Raw genomic sequence first — 16,036 nt, 5'->3', positions numbered from 1 at the left:
AGTGCTAGTCACTATTCATCGTGCTGCTTTTTTTAATGCTTAATGTCCTTAAAGGTTGCTTGAACACCATTTAAATTGTGATCTTTTTCACATGCAAACTGATTTCTTGACATTTTTTTTTTACTTTTGGAGAGGTGTGCAGAAGTTCATCATCCCACTTGCAAACGCATAAAACAAACTGCAAATTAGAAATAGATGTTAGCTTTTGTTTCAGATAGATTTTTAAAGGACACGTGCATTTTTTAAACAGTTTTAAACTGTTCCCATCTGTCTTAATAACATGCCTGTGACATGCATTTGTCATGATACTGATTCTATTAGTGAAAGCAGAGTCCAGAGTGTGGGGAAAAAAGTGAGCACCCAAGACAATTAATGCATTTCAACTCATGGAGGCAGCTGTTCATACACTATACAGCACGTGGTGACACATCGCAAAAACACAAATACTATAGTCCTTACCCACCTCAGTTAAATAAGTGCTGCTTATCAGAAGCTAACGCTGTTAGCTAATGCTACTCTGTGCATCCGACAAAACAAATTTTAACTTAATCTTCCCAATGTGTTGTTTGGGCCTATTGTTTACATGATTGAAATGGTTTGGGGAATAACATTTTTTTAAAGAAAATCAAAGTGGAAGTTTTTATTTGTTGATTGATTGAATATTATTGTTCCCTTCGAAAGACAATTGTCACCAAAAACATTGGACAGTATTTTGACAGCCAAGGCACCAGAACGAAACGTATCCTAACAATATCCCAAAGACCAAAGCTGACTTTGGCATGCATTCTGAGGTCACAGTGTCTTTGATGTTACCGGCGTCTCCCGTCATCATTACAGGGCTCATGTGACTTTAAAACCATTATACTCGTGTGAACCAGTCAGAACGTATCAGTAGAAGCCAGGCAGGAGGGCACAAAAGGATTATAAGAGTCTGGAGAGCAGTGATACTGGACACGTAACGTACATGCGTGCAAACCCACAGTCAGCGCCCCCCACCAACCCCACCCGTAATGGGAGAGAGGAGTGTTGCATGGTATTAATCCCGTAATCCTGGTTGGTATCTCCTGAAAAAGAAAGAAGGAGAAAGTGGGAGTAGAGTAACTGAACACAGGACAGCTACCCACAACTCTGCATTTGTGGTGGGATTCCCCCATACACTCCCAAAACCTTTCCTCTTTCCCTCCCCCACTACAATTCCACAGCTTTTGGTGTTACCGTGACAACAGGGTCAGAGGCAAGCCCCTTGAGCTGAAAACAGAAAAGGTGCCCTCTAGTCTGTTTTGCACACACTCCCCCCTTTTTTGTGTTCTCCACTTTGTTCATTTGTGTACATGCTGAGCAAAAACTGAGAGTTTTTTGTGTAGATGCAGAGAGATTCTGCAGCAACTATATTTTATTCTTCTTTTTGCCTCTTTTTCTTTCACTGAGGTTTAATTGTTGTTGTTTTTTTTTGTAGGACTAAGCAGAAAATGCTTGTCCACATTGGATAACATTTTGTAGAATAGAAGAAGAAGCCCTAACATTATGGTCCAAATCAGCTATACGTGATCAAAATGTGAATGTAAATGTGTACAAACAAACATGAACCATAAAAATAATAAATAAATTATTTATTTCTTTAAGCGAGAATTTTTTCTTCATTTACATGTGGCAAAATTCAGGTATATAAAGGAGATGGCTAAGTGCTGATCCCAAGTTTGCACAACCATTGTGGAGGTCTGCTCTGTGCCATTCTTGTTGTTATTTTTACTTGGAACAATAACTAATTAAATCTCAACTAAGAGCCAAAATACACGTCACACATTTCAGGATGATTTTAGCGTCCAGTCAGGCTGGGTTCATATCATCCCATATCAATCTTTTGTTTTTTTTTATTATTCTTTTTATTTTGTTTTATTTGTTTTACCATTTTGCCGCAGCATTAAAATTTGAATGGCAATTTCCATTTTTTTAAACACCAGTACTTTCATTTTGATTCATTCACTATTATTATTTCATCCATCCATCCATCCATTTTTAACACCGCTTATCCTGGTTAGGGTCGCGGGACGCTGGAGCCTATCCCACCTGACTCCGGGCGAAAGGCGGACTACACCCTGAACTGGTCGCCAGTCAGTCGCAAGGCACATATAGACACGGACAACCATTCGCACTCACATTCACACCGTCACTGAGTGGGAACTGAACCCACGCTGCCTGCACCAAAGTCAGGCGAGTGTAACACTACACCTAGGCCTATGGTATTTCGTGCCATATCATGTGTAAGTGTGTGCTGGTATGACAAATTTCTTGAATCCTTGAAATACATGTCTCACGTTGGAAGAACATTGTAGCTACTTGGCATCCAATTAGATTGCGCTGATGTCATCATCTATCCATTTTTTTGTATCGTTTTGCCTCAGCATTTTCTTACAGAAATGTTTTAGACATTTCATTTCGTTGGATTTATAATAAATGGCATATTTATTATTCTATTTATCCATCCATTTTCTATAGCGAGTGAGCTGGAGCCTATCCCAGCTGACACGCCTGTGTAGATTCAACCTTTTGCTGCTATCCCAGCTGACTTCGGCCAAGAGGCGGGCTACACCCTGGACTGGTCGCCAGTTAATCACAAGGATAATAATTTAATATTCTTATATTTATTCATTTATTTATAGTCATTTGTGTTAGTTCATAATTTACGCTGCATCATAGTCTTTACTTGCACTTGTGTAATGGTTGCGTGTGTGTGCATTAATAATGGGGAGGTGTAAATGAAGTGGTGCATCATGCTGTGCCTTTAGCTGTCATTGTACAAATGTACTGTATACGCCTGCCTCTGTGATAACAGTGCTTATCTTTGATGACATGCTCTTACTGTCTGTCTCGGCCCTCAACTAAATATTGAGCCCCGTCTGTCAATAGTGACTCACACACACACACACACACACTGTGCGCACATCCTGTGGGGAAGCAAAGTCCTGCATCAGCTGCTAAATTGCCTTAACTCTCTCTGCAGGTAATAGGCTAGCCGCCCTCCCCATTTAATGAGGGTCCGTCGTTCATCTCTCTGACTTTCTATGATGTCTTGGATGTCTGCAGTCTCTTTTTCATGCTGCTTAGTTTTGTCTCTCGGTTCATGTTGCGTGTCTCTCCAATGGGTTGGCTTGTTTGCAATTTGATGCTTCCCCCAATGGGATTGGGCAGAGTGGTCCCACTTATCATTACTGGATATGGAATGAAGGTCTCTTCTCAGAGTATCACTAATGACTTAAATCCCAGCTCTCTTTGCTTTCACTGTTTGATTGGATACGATGGGAAAAATAACTGGACACAAGATGAATATAAAAATAGGCATTTTGATGCACTATAAGTAATAGCAAAGGAATGAGGCTCCTATTTACATTGTACAAATGACATCTGGGCAAGTGATATTTAATACATTTATCCATTTATTTTGTATAGGGTTTGTCCTCATTAGGTTTGTGGCTTTGCTGGAGCCTGTCCCAGCTGACATTGGGTGAAAGGGATGTGGACCACGGACTGGTTGCTAGCCAATCACAGGGCACATATAGAAAAACAACCATTCACTCTCATCGTCGCACCTATAGACAATTTAGAGTCTTCAACAAACTTAATACAGTGGTGTCTTGAGTAAAAGTTGTCGTTTAGCCTTTTTTTTAATTTGACTTGTGGCAGTAAACTCAACTCATTTGGCAGACAATTCTTCAAAAAACGCTTCAAGCTCTTTTATAACACTCCCAGTTGTAATTACTGTGAAACAAAACAAAGAGAATGATATCTGTATTTAAACCAACCACATAGCTTTGCTTTAATAAAGCCAGTTTAGCTTAATGCTAAGAAACAATGCAAAACGCCATAGACGGGCTAAAGAATAGCATTGGTGTTGCGGTTTTACAACCCTCTAAGCAACGAATATTTGAACAAACACTGTGTAGCAACTCATGTAGACAGAAAATATAAGAATACTCACAGGCATACCGTATATTCTTTATCCTCTGCGTAAAATTACTAATATTACTGCAGTGTACTGAGTCAGTTGTGAGACTCCTCTTCGTGACTGTCTCTGTCTTGATGTTTTACTGGCCCCAGGTGACCAAGGCGCGCACACCAGAAGGGTAATTATGTCATTACTGTTTGTTTTTATTTAGTATAGAGTGCTATTTTTCTCATTAAAACTGGAAACTGGGACGGATTAATGGCATTTTAATGTTTTGAGTTATGAGTGTGGTCATGGAACAAATTAAACTCGTATCTCAAGGCACCCCTTTATACATGTTTTTGTAACGCGGGAGGAAGCCAGAGTACCGGGAGAAAGCCCACGCAAGCACGGAGAGAGCATTCAAACTCCACATTGGAAGGCTAGAGCTTAGATTTGAACCTCGAAAGTACTAATATCCAACAATAGCAATTCATATGGACAAAGGTGAGGACGCTGTTAACTCACAGTAGCTGTAATAGGATTCTCCCTGCATACTAACATTGTACAGTATGTTGCTATGGGAACCAAGAATTATTTTGTTGGTGTAAAAACTATTCACTCTAACAATCACAGTACAGTACTATTGATCTTTTTCTCTTCACATTCAAACACATGAGTGCAGCCCACTAATCATTATTACAAAATAAAAGATATGTCACCTTGAAAAAGCAGCCGCACATAGTCAACACTACTAACAGGTGAATGACTGGTTAGCACATCTGCCTCACAGTTCTGAGGACCTGAGTTCAAATCCAGCCTCGCCTGTGTGGAGTTTACAAGTTTACATGCCTGCATGGGTTTTCTCTGGGTACTCTGGTTTCCTCCCACATTCCAAAAACACGCATGGCAAAAGCTTGCAATATCACAACATTATTATTACAATTTGAAATTTTGGTGCAGATTTTAGCAAGAGTCAAGGAAGTTGACGCACACGATTTTGGCCTTGAGTTTGATACCTGTGCTTTAAATTGTCTATAGGTGTGCATGTGAGTTTGAATAATTGTTTATACATGCTCTACGATGTCCTGCCCCTCGTCGGAATACAGTGGGAAGTCAGTTAGTAGGCTCCAGCTGACCCGCTACCCTAATGAAGACGAATGCAATCCAAAATGAACGGATGATCCTTAGCTCTCAGCTTGTTCAACAAGCAACCCTTTTAGGTCGCAAACCAGTTGGGTTTAAATGAATGAAGTAGAGCAGTGACTATACAACAAACATCATCTCTATTCTATTGTTTCTGCATGACACAGAACTCTTTTTATTTCTGTTGAAAGCAGAGACAATATGAACTATATTGCTTTGCTTTATTTCTTATGTTATATAAGATATTGACTTAGATGTCTCTTAGGTCTGTATACTTGTCATATCACTTTTTCTCCCTTTTTTATTGTCTGTCAATTTGTCGATTTCCCAGACGAATCCACGAAGTGTATCTTAAGTAGAGCTTTACTCAATTTTCAATTTAACCCCATAATCACTCATTTATCGACGGACACACAACAGGTCTATTGTTGAGAATCAGTTTGACGGCAGGCCTCCTCTGGGTTTCCACGGAGACAAGCAGAAGCAATAAGCGCACACTTGACCCCGCCGCTCTCTTATTGGCCTCCGTGCACACGCCTCAAATCTAATCTGGGAAGAGTGAGCCTCCAAGGCGATAGTCCTCCATCTGCCCCCTAAGACTAGAGGGGAGCAGAGAAGGAGGGTAAGAAGGCGGTGAAGACACAAGGAAGTTAATCATATCATTTTGCACTGACCTGGAGACGAGAGCATCGATCGCTTGCGTCTTGTAGTTGCCTCATATCACCATCACAAACACACACACAAACATACAGTCAAAAACCTCATGATGATGGATAGCGGAGATCAGTAAAAAAAAGATACAGTTGAAACAAACAGCTATTTTTCCCATATGGATAGGCCTTGGCGATATGGTCTTAGAAGAAAAGTCTTTCTCACAAAAGCTAGCAATGTCATTATTCAACATGAGTTTAGCATTTTTCTCTTTTGCAATTTGTCTTATTTGTCCCGATACCAAACAAATGATTTCCCCAATATTAACTTGCATCAACTCTGACAGAAGTCATTTATTTTTCTTTTTTTCTTTGCATTGCTGCATCCATTTCCAGTTCTACATTCTTCATCATATTTCTCCTTTGGTACCCATCTGTGACCAAACACACACGCACCAAAAAAAAAAAAAAAAAAAAAACATTACACGAATGCTTAAACTCTAAAAAGAAGTCAGTTTTGCTATGTATGCCCATAAACAGTTTGACCTCCAAATTCTTGTGCAACTTGAGAGGCACATTTTCCCCTATTTATTTATTTTTTTTTTTTTGAGTTCCACATTGACTCTACAAGGTTTCATTTTACTAGGAATTGACTGTTTATTTTGCCTGACAGATACTTCAATTCAACCTATGGAATTCTTTAGTTGTAATGCAAGCATTTCGATTCATTTCATTGGCATTTTGAGTTCCAAGATTGGTCACTGAACGAATTAAATTTATAAGTCAAGGCACTACTGTAGATAATCACTGGGCTGGATTGAAGATGGCCAACGGCCGTACTTAAATTTTCCCACCCCGGCCAATATTATTTGTTTTCTGTTGTTGTCTTTATTGAGATGAGCTAACTGAATCGTAACACCATCAAAGCTCTTTGTGGCGCTTTCACGTGACAGCTACTCTGGATTGCATCTGTTCAACATGCTACAGAATCCATAAAACCGGTTTTCCTGACCATCTGATTTAAAAATTGTCAAAATGTACAGGAAGTGGATGATGTCATGACTGGAATAACAGTGATGTTAGCCACTTAAATCGTCACGCTTTCCTATTTTTCTCAATTTACCCATAAATATACTACTTCAAAAAATGCACAATGTTTTATGTAGTACAAACTATTGCAATTATTTGCACATATTTTCATTCTGGACTGTAACTCAGTGTAAAATGTCTCAAAAGCAGCTTGACTTATTTCGTTATCGTGATCTCTTTCGCAGCTTGAGAGTCTTTGAAGGTAAATAAGCATGAAAATGTTTGCTGGAATTTATTTTCATGTATTACAACCGCAGATTTCCCCAGAGTCGCTTATTTGTGCAAGCAAGCAGCGAGTAGAAAGCTTTGAAATCTGAAACATGATCCTGTTGTTTGTGTCTGAGAGAGTAGTGTGTATGTGTATGCGTGTGTTGAGTCAATGAAAAGCTACTGAAGGACTCGGCAGTACATCAGAACAATAAAAGCTTACTTATGATGATTTCTTCCCCTTGGTAATCAGGTCAGGGTCAATTGGATTGCTGTGTACGCATTTGTGTCTACAAAAGCTTCAGTGTACGTTGTCCGTCCGTAATGCAATTGTGCGCCTTGCATATTTATACGGGTTTGTTGTTTGTTTTATTGTCTTTAAAGGACACTTGTATATTAAATTTGGGCCTAAAACGTCACTCACGTGGCCGTGTGCATACAGTATACTGTTTTAAAAATAAAATTAGGAAGTTCTCATAATGAGTTTAAAGAATCTTTTCGCAATTTATGAATGAACTCACATCTTTGAATTTAAATCTACATTTTACATACTCTCCATCTGAGCTTGTTCTCATGAGAATTTACAATGATTTGGATAAAAAGTAATGCTATTAGTAAAAAAAGAAATGTTTACTTTTGTTATTTCTTTAATTGTATTAAAATTATGCACTAGTACTGTAGTTGAACATGCTACTGCATTTTGTGCACTGTGCAGTTTCGATTGCCGGCCAGTGCCCAAATACTCAGCCACTGTCGGTCCCAAGCCCTTTTTAAAAAATGGGTGGGTTGCGACTCACGAAGGGCATCCTGCGTAAAAAAAAAACATGGCAAAAAAAATCATGATCTCTTGATCGGTTCAGCTGAAAACAACAATTGTATTAAAATGACATGCCCTAACCTAGGGGTGGGCAAAGTACGGCCAGCTCCGTTATTTAATCCTTCCCATCGAGTTCTTTCACTAATTGTTGTTTTGTTTTCCTCTCCTGTTTGTGTCCTTCAGTTCTCCAAGGAGAAGTACTTGCTGGAGTCTCCACCCGAGAAGCTGCGTAAGGAGCTGGAGGAGGAGCTGAAGTTGAGTCCTGCTGACATCAGGAGCCATGGCTGGTACCATGGACACATACCCAGAGAGGCAAGTATAGCTAATCCAGAGCTTTCATTCGTCCATTTTCTATAGCACTTGTCCTTGTTAGGAGCCCCTAAACCTCTGATCCCAGAATCACCCCTGGTTTTGTATGACATCACGATAGAATACCAAGTATCATAATCCAGTTTTGTTCCATGAAAAACTGTAGACAGGAAGTTGTGCTCAATAAATAAACCCATGCTGTTGAAAACCACCTTGGCAGAGGTAATTAAACAAGATCAAAGTGTGGGTTGATGTGCATTTCAAGCGGCCGTGCTATTAAGCGATTACTTGAGCGGCTTTTTAGCAGCGCAAACACTGGATGACACCGATTAATGATTCCCGTCCCTTTCTCTGCTCTGCGGGATTGACTTTAGTGTTCTCAAAGAGGGACGCTGTGCCAAGCAGACAACTGTGTGCACTGCTCACGAAAGCAATTGGATTTCACAGCTGGCCAAAAACACACACACACACACACATACAGACACGCACGTACAGGCACAGAGCTGCACCCACACGTGGAAGGTGTCACTGCTGTCTGCCTCGTACACAGTCACACATTCAATTAAACCGTCTATGGGTTTTTTCCATTTTGCATATTATACATTATTCATGGGGTTGTCCCAATGTAAACTTAGTGGGAACTCAAAGCACTCAGTCTTCTATGTAACACACACACATATCTACTCTAGAGTGGCTTTCTGACATTACACTACTTCCCTCTATTTAGTTCTGTATAGTTGGTCTTCCATCCATCCATTTTCTAAAGCGCTTATGCAGACTTTGATTACGAGGCGGGGTACGCTGTGGCCAATTGGAGGGAACACATAGACAAACATCCATTCATACGCTCACCTTTGGACAATTAAGAGCACAGGTGGGCAAAGTATGACCCGCGGGGCCACATACAGGTACATCTGAATGAATTAGAATAGTGTCTAAAGCTTTAGGTAGTTCAATTCAAAAATGGAAACTCCTAGAGATGCACTACACACACTATGAAAGAAATAGTTCATGATTTTTTTCTAAATATATACTGTATGTGTAATTTTGATGATTATAGCTTAATGTAGCTTTTTCACCACCTCTAGAAACTAGACTATAACGTAACAAACAATCAAGAAAAAATAGAAATGATTTTTAATGTAGAAATTAGGCATGAATTTGCCCTCTGAAAAGTATTTTCCCAAGTTTTTAATTAATCGATATAATGTATGAGTACTGAAATAAACAGACTTTTTTTTTTTACCATTTTGTTGAGATGTACCCGTACATCCGAATCCATTTTCTTTATCCAGCCCAATGAGCATTTACATTAGATATAGTCCTGTAATATTTGTATTAATTTAGCCATTTTTCACAAAAATGACCGAATAAAATCTTATTTATTGCCATTTTATTTATTTTTGTCTTTTTTTAAAACATTGTTTTTATTTCGAAGTAAGCTAAAGAAACAAACTAATTATCAATTTCAAACAAACAATTTAACACATTTTTAACTCATCAACAAATGACCTGGGCAGTGTGTCCAGATTAAAAAAAACAAATGTGGCCCTTGATCTCAAATTTGCCCAACTCTGATTTACTATACAGATGTTTTTACATGTGAGAGGAAGCCGAAGTACCTGGAGAAAACCCACACAAACATAATGAAAGTATATAAACTCCACACAACAAGGAGCTGAGTCGAGATTTGAACCCAGAACCTCAGAACTGTGAGGCAGACATGCTATTAGTCCACTGCGGCCATGTTTAGTTGAAAAGATGAAATATTCTCAATTTGGTAGCCTTGTCTATTTTTATCATATGTGCAGTGCAGCATTGTGGAGGCTCATCGAGATAAGCGCGTCCTAAGAAAGCAATGATCTATGTTTTTACTGCCTCCTGCTGGTGATGTTGTGTGCTTACATATATGAATACATTTACGGTTTAACATCACTGCAGACACCTTCATACAGTATTAATAATACTCAATATAATATTATTCTGCTTTAAAATATAACTTTTTTTCTTCTGATATTTGTTTTCTTAAAAAGGTTTTAAAAAATGAAGGACATCATTGTTTTTGTTTGCTTTCAGGCCTGAGGTGGTTTTTCAACCACTGTGACAGATTTATTTTATGGATTGCTCGTATTGTTATAAAACAAAGTGATTTTTTCACAATAATGCTGAACACAATAGATTTCTTCTCAAAAAACGCTTTTCTCAGTCAGCAATCGCTACTGGCATCTTATTTGTCTCTGCCAGTTTGAACAGCACAGCAGATGCATTTTGGCAGCTTTTTGTTGTTGTTGTTCAACACAAAAATGTCCTAAGGCATTGTAATTACTCCTGATGGACCGGATTCCCATTATATCACTGTCAAAAAAATTATTTAAAAACACAACGATGTTGACAAAGGAAATAGGGGTGTGAACCACAGTAGAACAATAGTTACATAGTTTAGATATTTGACCACAAGTAACGTTACAACAGTCAAATCGTATTCTTATTTGTGGATGGGGGGTGGACACCCGGGCGGGGGACACCCGGGGAGGATATGCAATAACTAACCAATAGAACAAGATGAGAGAGGACAGAAAAGGGGAGGACAGGACAGAATGTGGAAAATGAGCAAGGCAGTGCTACTCATGAGTGGTGAGGTGGGATGCTTTTTATAGTGTCTAAACACCTGTAAGAACCTGTGAGTGGATATCTTAATATAACCTGTATTATTATTTTAAGTGGTCCCAGCACAAGCAATTAAAGTCTATAGGGTGTCTATGGAACTCATAAGTGAATGAACACCATATCACATGCATGTTAGTCAACTGGTATACAGAGTTGCTGAGCCGGCACATCGAGGAAGGGTGGGGTGGGCCCGGCCCCCTCCACCTGCAAGGGGGGCAAGCCAGAGAGCCTTTCCCGCGGGGGACCCAGCCAGGGGGACGCCAGCCACTCCCTTGGACCCAGGGAGGTCCCCTAGCCCAACCGAAGCGCCCCGACCAGTCCCAAAGGGTGGGGCGTGGGTACCGGATCACCACCCCCCCACGCTTGCATGCATGCTTATAAAGGATGCAAAGGATGCCTATAAAAAAAAAAAAGCAAAGGGAAATAATTCAAAAAACGTGTTGCTTATTTGTTTTTGGTTTTTTCCTTCTGGAATTTGTTTCATTTCTCATGATACCAAACAAGCTTTGAAAAAGAAATTTCCAGCATGTTTTTCCTTTTTTTGCAGAAATAATAGAAATAAGTATTTCTTTCAGCATCTCATCAGTATGTCTTCTGTGTGTGCGTGTGTTTGTGTGTGTGTGCAGGTGTCAGAGACTCTGGTGCAGCATCACGGAGACTTCCTGGTGCGTGACTCTCTGATCAACTTGAGTGACTACGTGCTGACCTGTCGGTGGGATAACGAGGTGTTGCACTTCAAGATCGGCAAAGTCCTGGTCAAATCCAGCGACACCAAGGTGCGCGCGCACACACACACACACACACACACTCTACTTAAAAGTGTCATCTTTTCATATTCTCAGTTACAAGACGTGAACCATATTGAGTAAGTGTCTCCCAAACTTTATCGAGCCAAGGCACATATTTTTAAATGAGAAATCTCTCACGGCACGCCACCAAACAAAAATGTCACAAAAAGTATTCAGTATTTAAAATACTGTAAGTCGGGAATATTGGGCTTTCAGGTGAAATTTCCGGACAAACCTAAAATGCACTATGACCCTTACAAATGAATTTAATCTAACCTTTTCTCCACTTTTGAATGCACGTCCAACTGTTCAGTGTTTCAGTACTTTTTTCACTTCCTGGCTTCTGACTTCTGGTAAAATTTACAACAGGTGTTTGTTTTTTGCTTCTCTGTGACTCTTCCAGGCTCACTGTGTTACTCTTGCCACCTGCTGATGACATTTTAAACTCAGTGGCCACTTCCCTCTAAAAACATCCTGTTTGAAGCCTGGCAATGGCGACATACTGTTGATCAATTGTTCGGTGTCGTCGTGGTCAGCATGATGGAGATGACTACTTTGTTTATCTATCCATGCCAACCACGTACAGTGACAGGCAGAATAATGAAATGCTCTTCCACTAGATGGCACAAGTTACATAATTAAAAGGTATATCCACTTTGTGACATTTTTGCTTGGTGGTCTGCCTTGATATTTTTTCGAATGTAAAATATCTATATTCTCAGTGAAGAATGCATGAAAAGAATAATGAAATTGGCCATGGAATCAGTGAAGGTATAAATTCATTGTTTCTACCATATGGTCAATATTAGGTGCAGTATGTGCTGGAGTCAGACAGTTTCGACTCGGTCCAGGAGCTGGTGCGCTTCTACGCGAGTCAGCGCAAAGCCATCTCACAGTCCAGCGGCGTCCACATCTACTGTCCAGTGAGCCGGACCCTCCCGCTGCGCTACCTGGAGGCCACCTTCGCCCTGTCCGGTGGAAAACACGGCTGCGCCTACTCGCCGTCCAATCAGAGGGGAGCGTACATCAAGAGGCGGAGCGTCACCATGATGGACGGGCTCACGACGGAGAAGATGATGCCTCACAGGTGAGTTCAGACAAGGATCAGTGGAGTGTTCTTCTACATGCGGGTGCATCTCAGTAAATTTGAATATAGTGCATTCAGTAGTTCTATTCAAAAAGTGAAACTCAAATGTAATATACATCAGGGTTATTAAGCTCTCTTATTTCATGGGCCGCATTGTAGTTATGGTATTAATTGGTTCAAAACTGTTTTTTCATTTACTACAAAAAGTAAAGTATCTTTGTTCATCTATCTATACCAGCGATTATGGCAACAGGCAGGACCCATTAAATGCTCTTCCATTATTTGGCAGAAGGTACAATAATCCTGCGTATCCACCTGTTGCCATACATTCACCCAAATAAGTTCTAGCTTCCTGTGAGTATATCAGCTTTGAGTTCAAATTAACAGGCCCAGATTTTACACTGAAGAAGAACATCTGCAATTAAATTGAGACAAGGTCATCAATCATTATATCCGGCTGTATACATTTTGTGACTTTTTTGTTTAGTGGGGAGCTGTGAGAGTTTTGTTATGTAAAAAATATACTGTATGCTTTAGCAGGAGGTCAGGAAACACTGATATAGAAATTAGGTAGGCATTGGCCTTCTGAAAAGAGTTTTCCTCTGTGTTACTGAATCTATGTAATATACTGTATAGCTTTCACTTTTTGAATTGAACTGCTGAGATAACTTTGTATTCTAATTCCTGCAATGGTATGAATGTGCTCAAAATAAGACCAGTTTGAAATTCTATACAAACTAAATAACAAAATCCAAATCGAAACATGAAAAAATATGTATCAAATGTCATTATAATAATGTGTGCATTCCTTTACACAACGTGAAGAAGAAGGTTCTGCATTTGTCTTTACAAATTCAAACATTTAGTGTATGAACTGAAAGAATGAAATATTTTGTTTCCCTGTGACTCAATGAACTAATATTTAGTTGTATAAACACTGTTTCTGAGAACTGCTTCATATCTGTTTGCATGGATTCAACCAAGTTCTTCCATCTTTGACGCGTTATTTGAGGACCATTCGGCATGAATGTAATACCGGAAGTCCTCGATTTACGAACGGGTTCCGTTCCTACTCTGGCGACGTAACACGGATTTCCGCATAAGTCGGATTTCACCGTTAAAGTCGAAATTTACCTCGAAATACTTCTGTTAAGGGTATTGTCCCACGTGATTGTGACAGCAACCTCAGTGTGTGTGAGCGTGTGCGTCGATGTGTGAGTGAGACGGGACTGTGAAGGAGGAAGGAGTGCGCGCAAGTGCGAGTGTGTACAGTGGAAAGTGTAGTGACGGCGACCGGGAAAGAGTAGCGATTAGCGGAGGACCCGTTGACGTCGAATGTGCAGAAGAGCTAATAAAGCCATTAAAGCAACAAATCGGTGCTTCGTGCCTTTATTGTTGCCGCCACCCAGCTCGGCTGTGCAACGAGAGAAGGGAGTTAACCCCTGCGTCTCCCCACCACGGTCAGGTGACCGTAGCAGGAAAGGTTAACACTTTGTATAAAGAAACTAAAATACATTAAAATAAAAAAATAAGATGCTGTACTTACCATTACTGCTGAGTGTGAAAAAAGGAGGGCTATCTATTAAATCTATTAAAGTGTTCCCCTGCATATTTGCAAATCGATACTCGCAAATTCCCCTGTTTGCAGATTTGATTTTGGAACGTTTTTGCGTTTTTTGTGCTCAGGCCAAAGACCTGTCTAACATAAAATAATGCTTTGGTGCCATCTTGTGGGGAGGAGGTTCATTTAGACTGACCCTCTCCCGGTCTGACAGAAAAGTAGTGCTTTGTCGCAATCCTGTGGCATCTATAGGTATTTATAAACCTTTTTAGGAGGGTGTCAATTACTCACAGATTTTCGCTATTCGTGGCAGGGCTCGGTCCATTCGCGGGGGAACACTTTAAGGATTTTGAGCTTTACTCACTTTTTTAAACACTGCTATTAGCGGGGGTCCTCATTTTACGACGTTTCAAGGTTACAAACGTAACAATACATGGTCACGCAGCACGAGTAGTCACGCACAGTTACCGCGCTACTTACTGTATTTCATTTGAAAGTTTCTTATTATTGGCCACTATTTTTTTCAGACATTTATTGTAATGTCAAAATTGGGTTACGTCACCGCTGCAGGAACGGAACTCCATCGTAAACCGAGGATCTCCTCTATTCTGAACCCAACTGTTACTGCTCCTAGTCCAAACTCTAATTCCTTGTCTCCCCATTTTAGCCATGGTGACGTTCTTGTACATGATGTCATTTTATTGCTTCTTGTTACACACGCCATCAGTGACTCAGACAGTCCCAGTCCAGTTGAGACACCAGTGGCACCACCGGAACCACAGCTGCAACCTGTGCCCAAATGCAGGTGGTGTGTGTATCATATCAGTGTGTGAGACACAAGTGTGTAGAGCTAGTGCACCTGCCACCTCCCTGCAGTCCACTCACCTCATCAGCACCTCCCCCTCAGAATTGTGTAAAGTCAACTTCAGATGGACCACTCACGTTCCAGACGTCACAAGGCACTTTGAAACGTGTTTTCACTAAGACAATGCACTCGTTTTAATGTTGCCTCTTTAAAGTGCCGGCAATGGCAGTCACCAATAATGAAAGACCTCCACCAAGGCGAAACGATCCTAATTTGGATCAGGACCACATTGTGCACTTTCATAGTTAGCCACCTCCTGCATTCATTTGAATTTTGCTATTTAGAATCATGAATTAGCCACTAAAAATGTCAGCCTTTACCCTTTAATATACTAGTATGATCCACTTATTAGAACACTTATAATGAAAAGATTCAATAAAATGCCCCCCAATGTTTGGGCAAGCACATTACAAAACTTTTTGTTTAATTTAGTAACTGTTTCAAATAATAAATTAAAAAAAAATATATATATATATATATATATATATATATCATTGTATATTTTATAAAGAATATTGAAGAAAATTTTAAAATGTTAATTTTTTGATTGTTTTCTTTTTTTCTTAGTAAGCCTGTTTGTTGTTTTTATTTTTATTGTGTGAATAATTAACCAGTTTGAGGACCACTTTACAACAAGGGTACCAGTATAAAGGGTTTATAATAATTGGGTTTATAAATTGTTTATTATTTTAGAGACACGTTGTAAAGCCTTAACAACCAGCTCTAATCATAAATGAAAGATGGGAAAAGCTAGTTATTTGCCAACTAGTGAACCCACATTTATTTTTGATAAGTACTTTATAGTGATTTATTGATGGCTTTAAAAGGCTTAACACAAGTTGTAAACCTATTTTAAGTGGTTTATAAAGTCTTTTCAGTGGTACCTCGACTTATGAGTGACATGTATTGTGAGTTTTTCGAGATACGA

General features: G+C 39.7%; 1 protein-coding gene across 7 annotated transcripts in view; it reads left to right on the top strand.

Moving 5' to 3' along the window:
- The window catches only part of sh2d3ca (SH2 domain containing 3Ca), a 70,119-nt gene that overhangs the window by 37,843 nt on the left and 16,240 nt on the right, over window positions 1-16,036 (top strand). For 5 of the 7 annotated variants that reach the window (XM_061747543.1, XM_061747547.1, XM_061747542.1 and 2 more), the window contains exons 2-5: window positions 8,015-8,143; window positions 11,434-11,583; window positions 12,405-12,682; window positions 14,971-15,048. In XM_061747543.1, the coding sequence (XP_061603527.1) occupies window positions 8,015-8,143; window positions 11,434-11,583; window positions 12,405-12,682; window positions 14,971-15,048 (635 nt within the window). The remainder of the gene's footprint in view (window positions 1-8,014; window positions 8,144-11,433; window positions 11,584-12,404; window positions 12,683-14,970; window positions 15,049-16,036) is intronic. The other 2 variants (XM_061747545.1, XM_061747546.1) reach the window with 1 other exon arrangement.

Source organism: Phyllopteryx taeniolatus, chromosome 15, assembly GCF_024500385.1.
Source record: "Phyllopteryx taeniolatus isolate TA_2022b chromosome 15, UOR_Ptae_1.2, whole genome shotgun sequence".
Classification (NCBI taxonomy): Eukaryota; Metazoa; Chordata; class Actinopteri; order Syngnathiformes; family Syngnathidae; genus Phyllopteryx; species Phyllopteryx taeniolatus.
The sequence above is the reverse complement of the archived record's forward strand: the minus strand, read 5'-3'. Positions and strand labels throughout refer to the sequence as shown.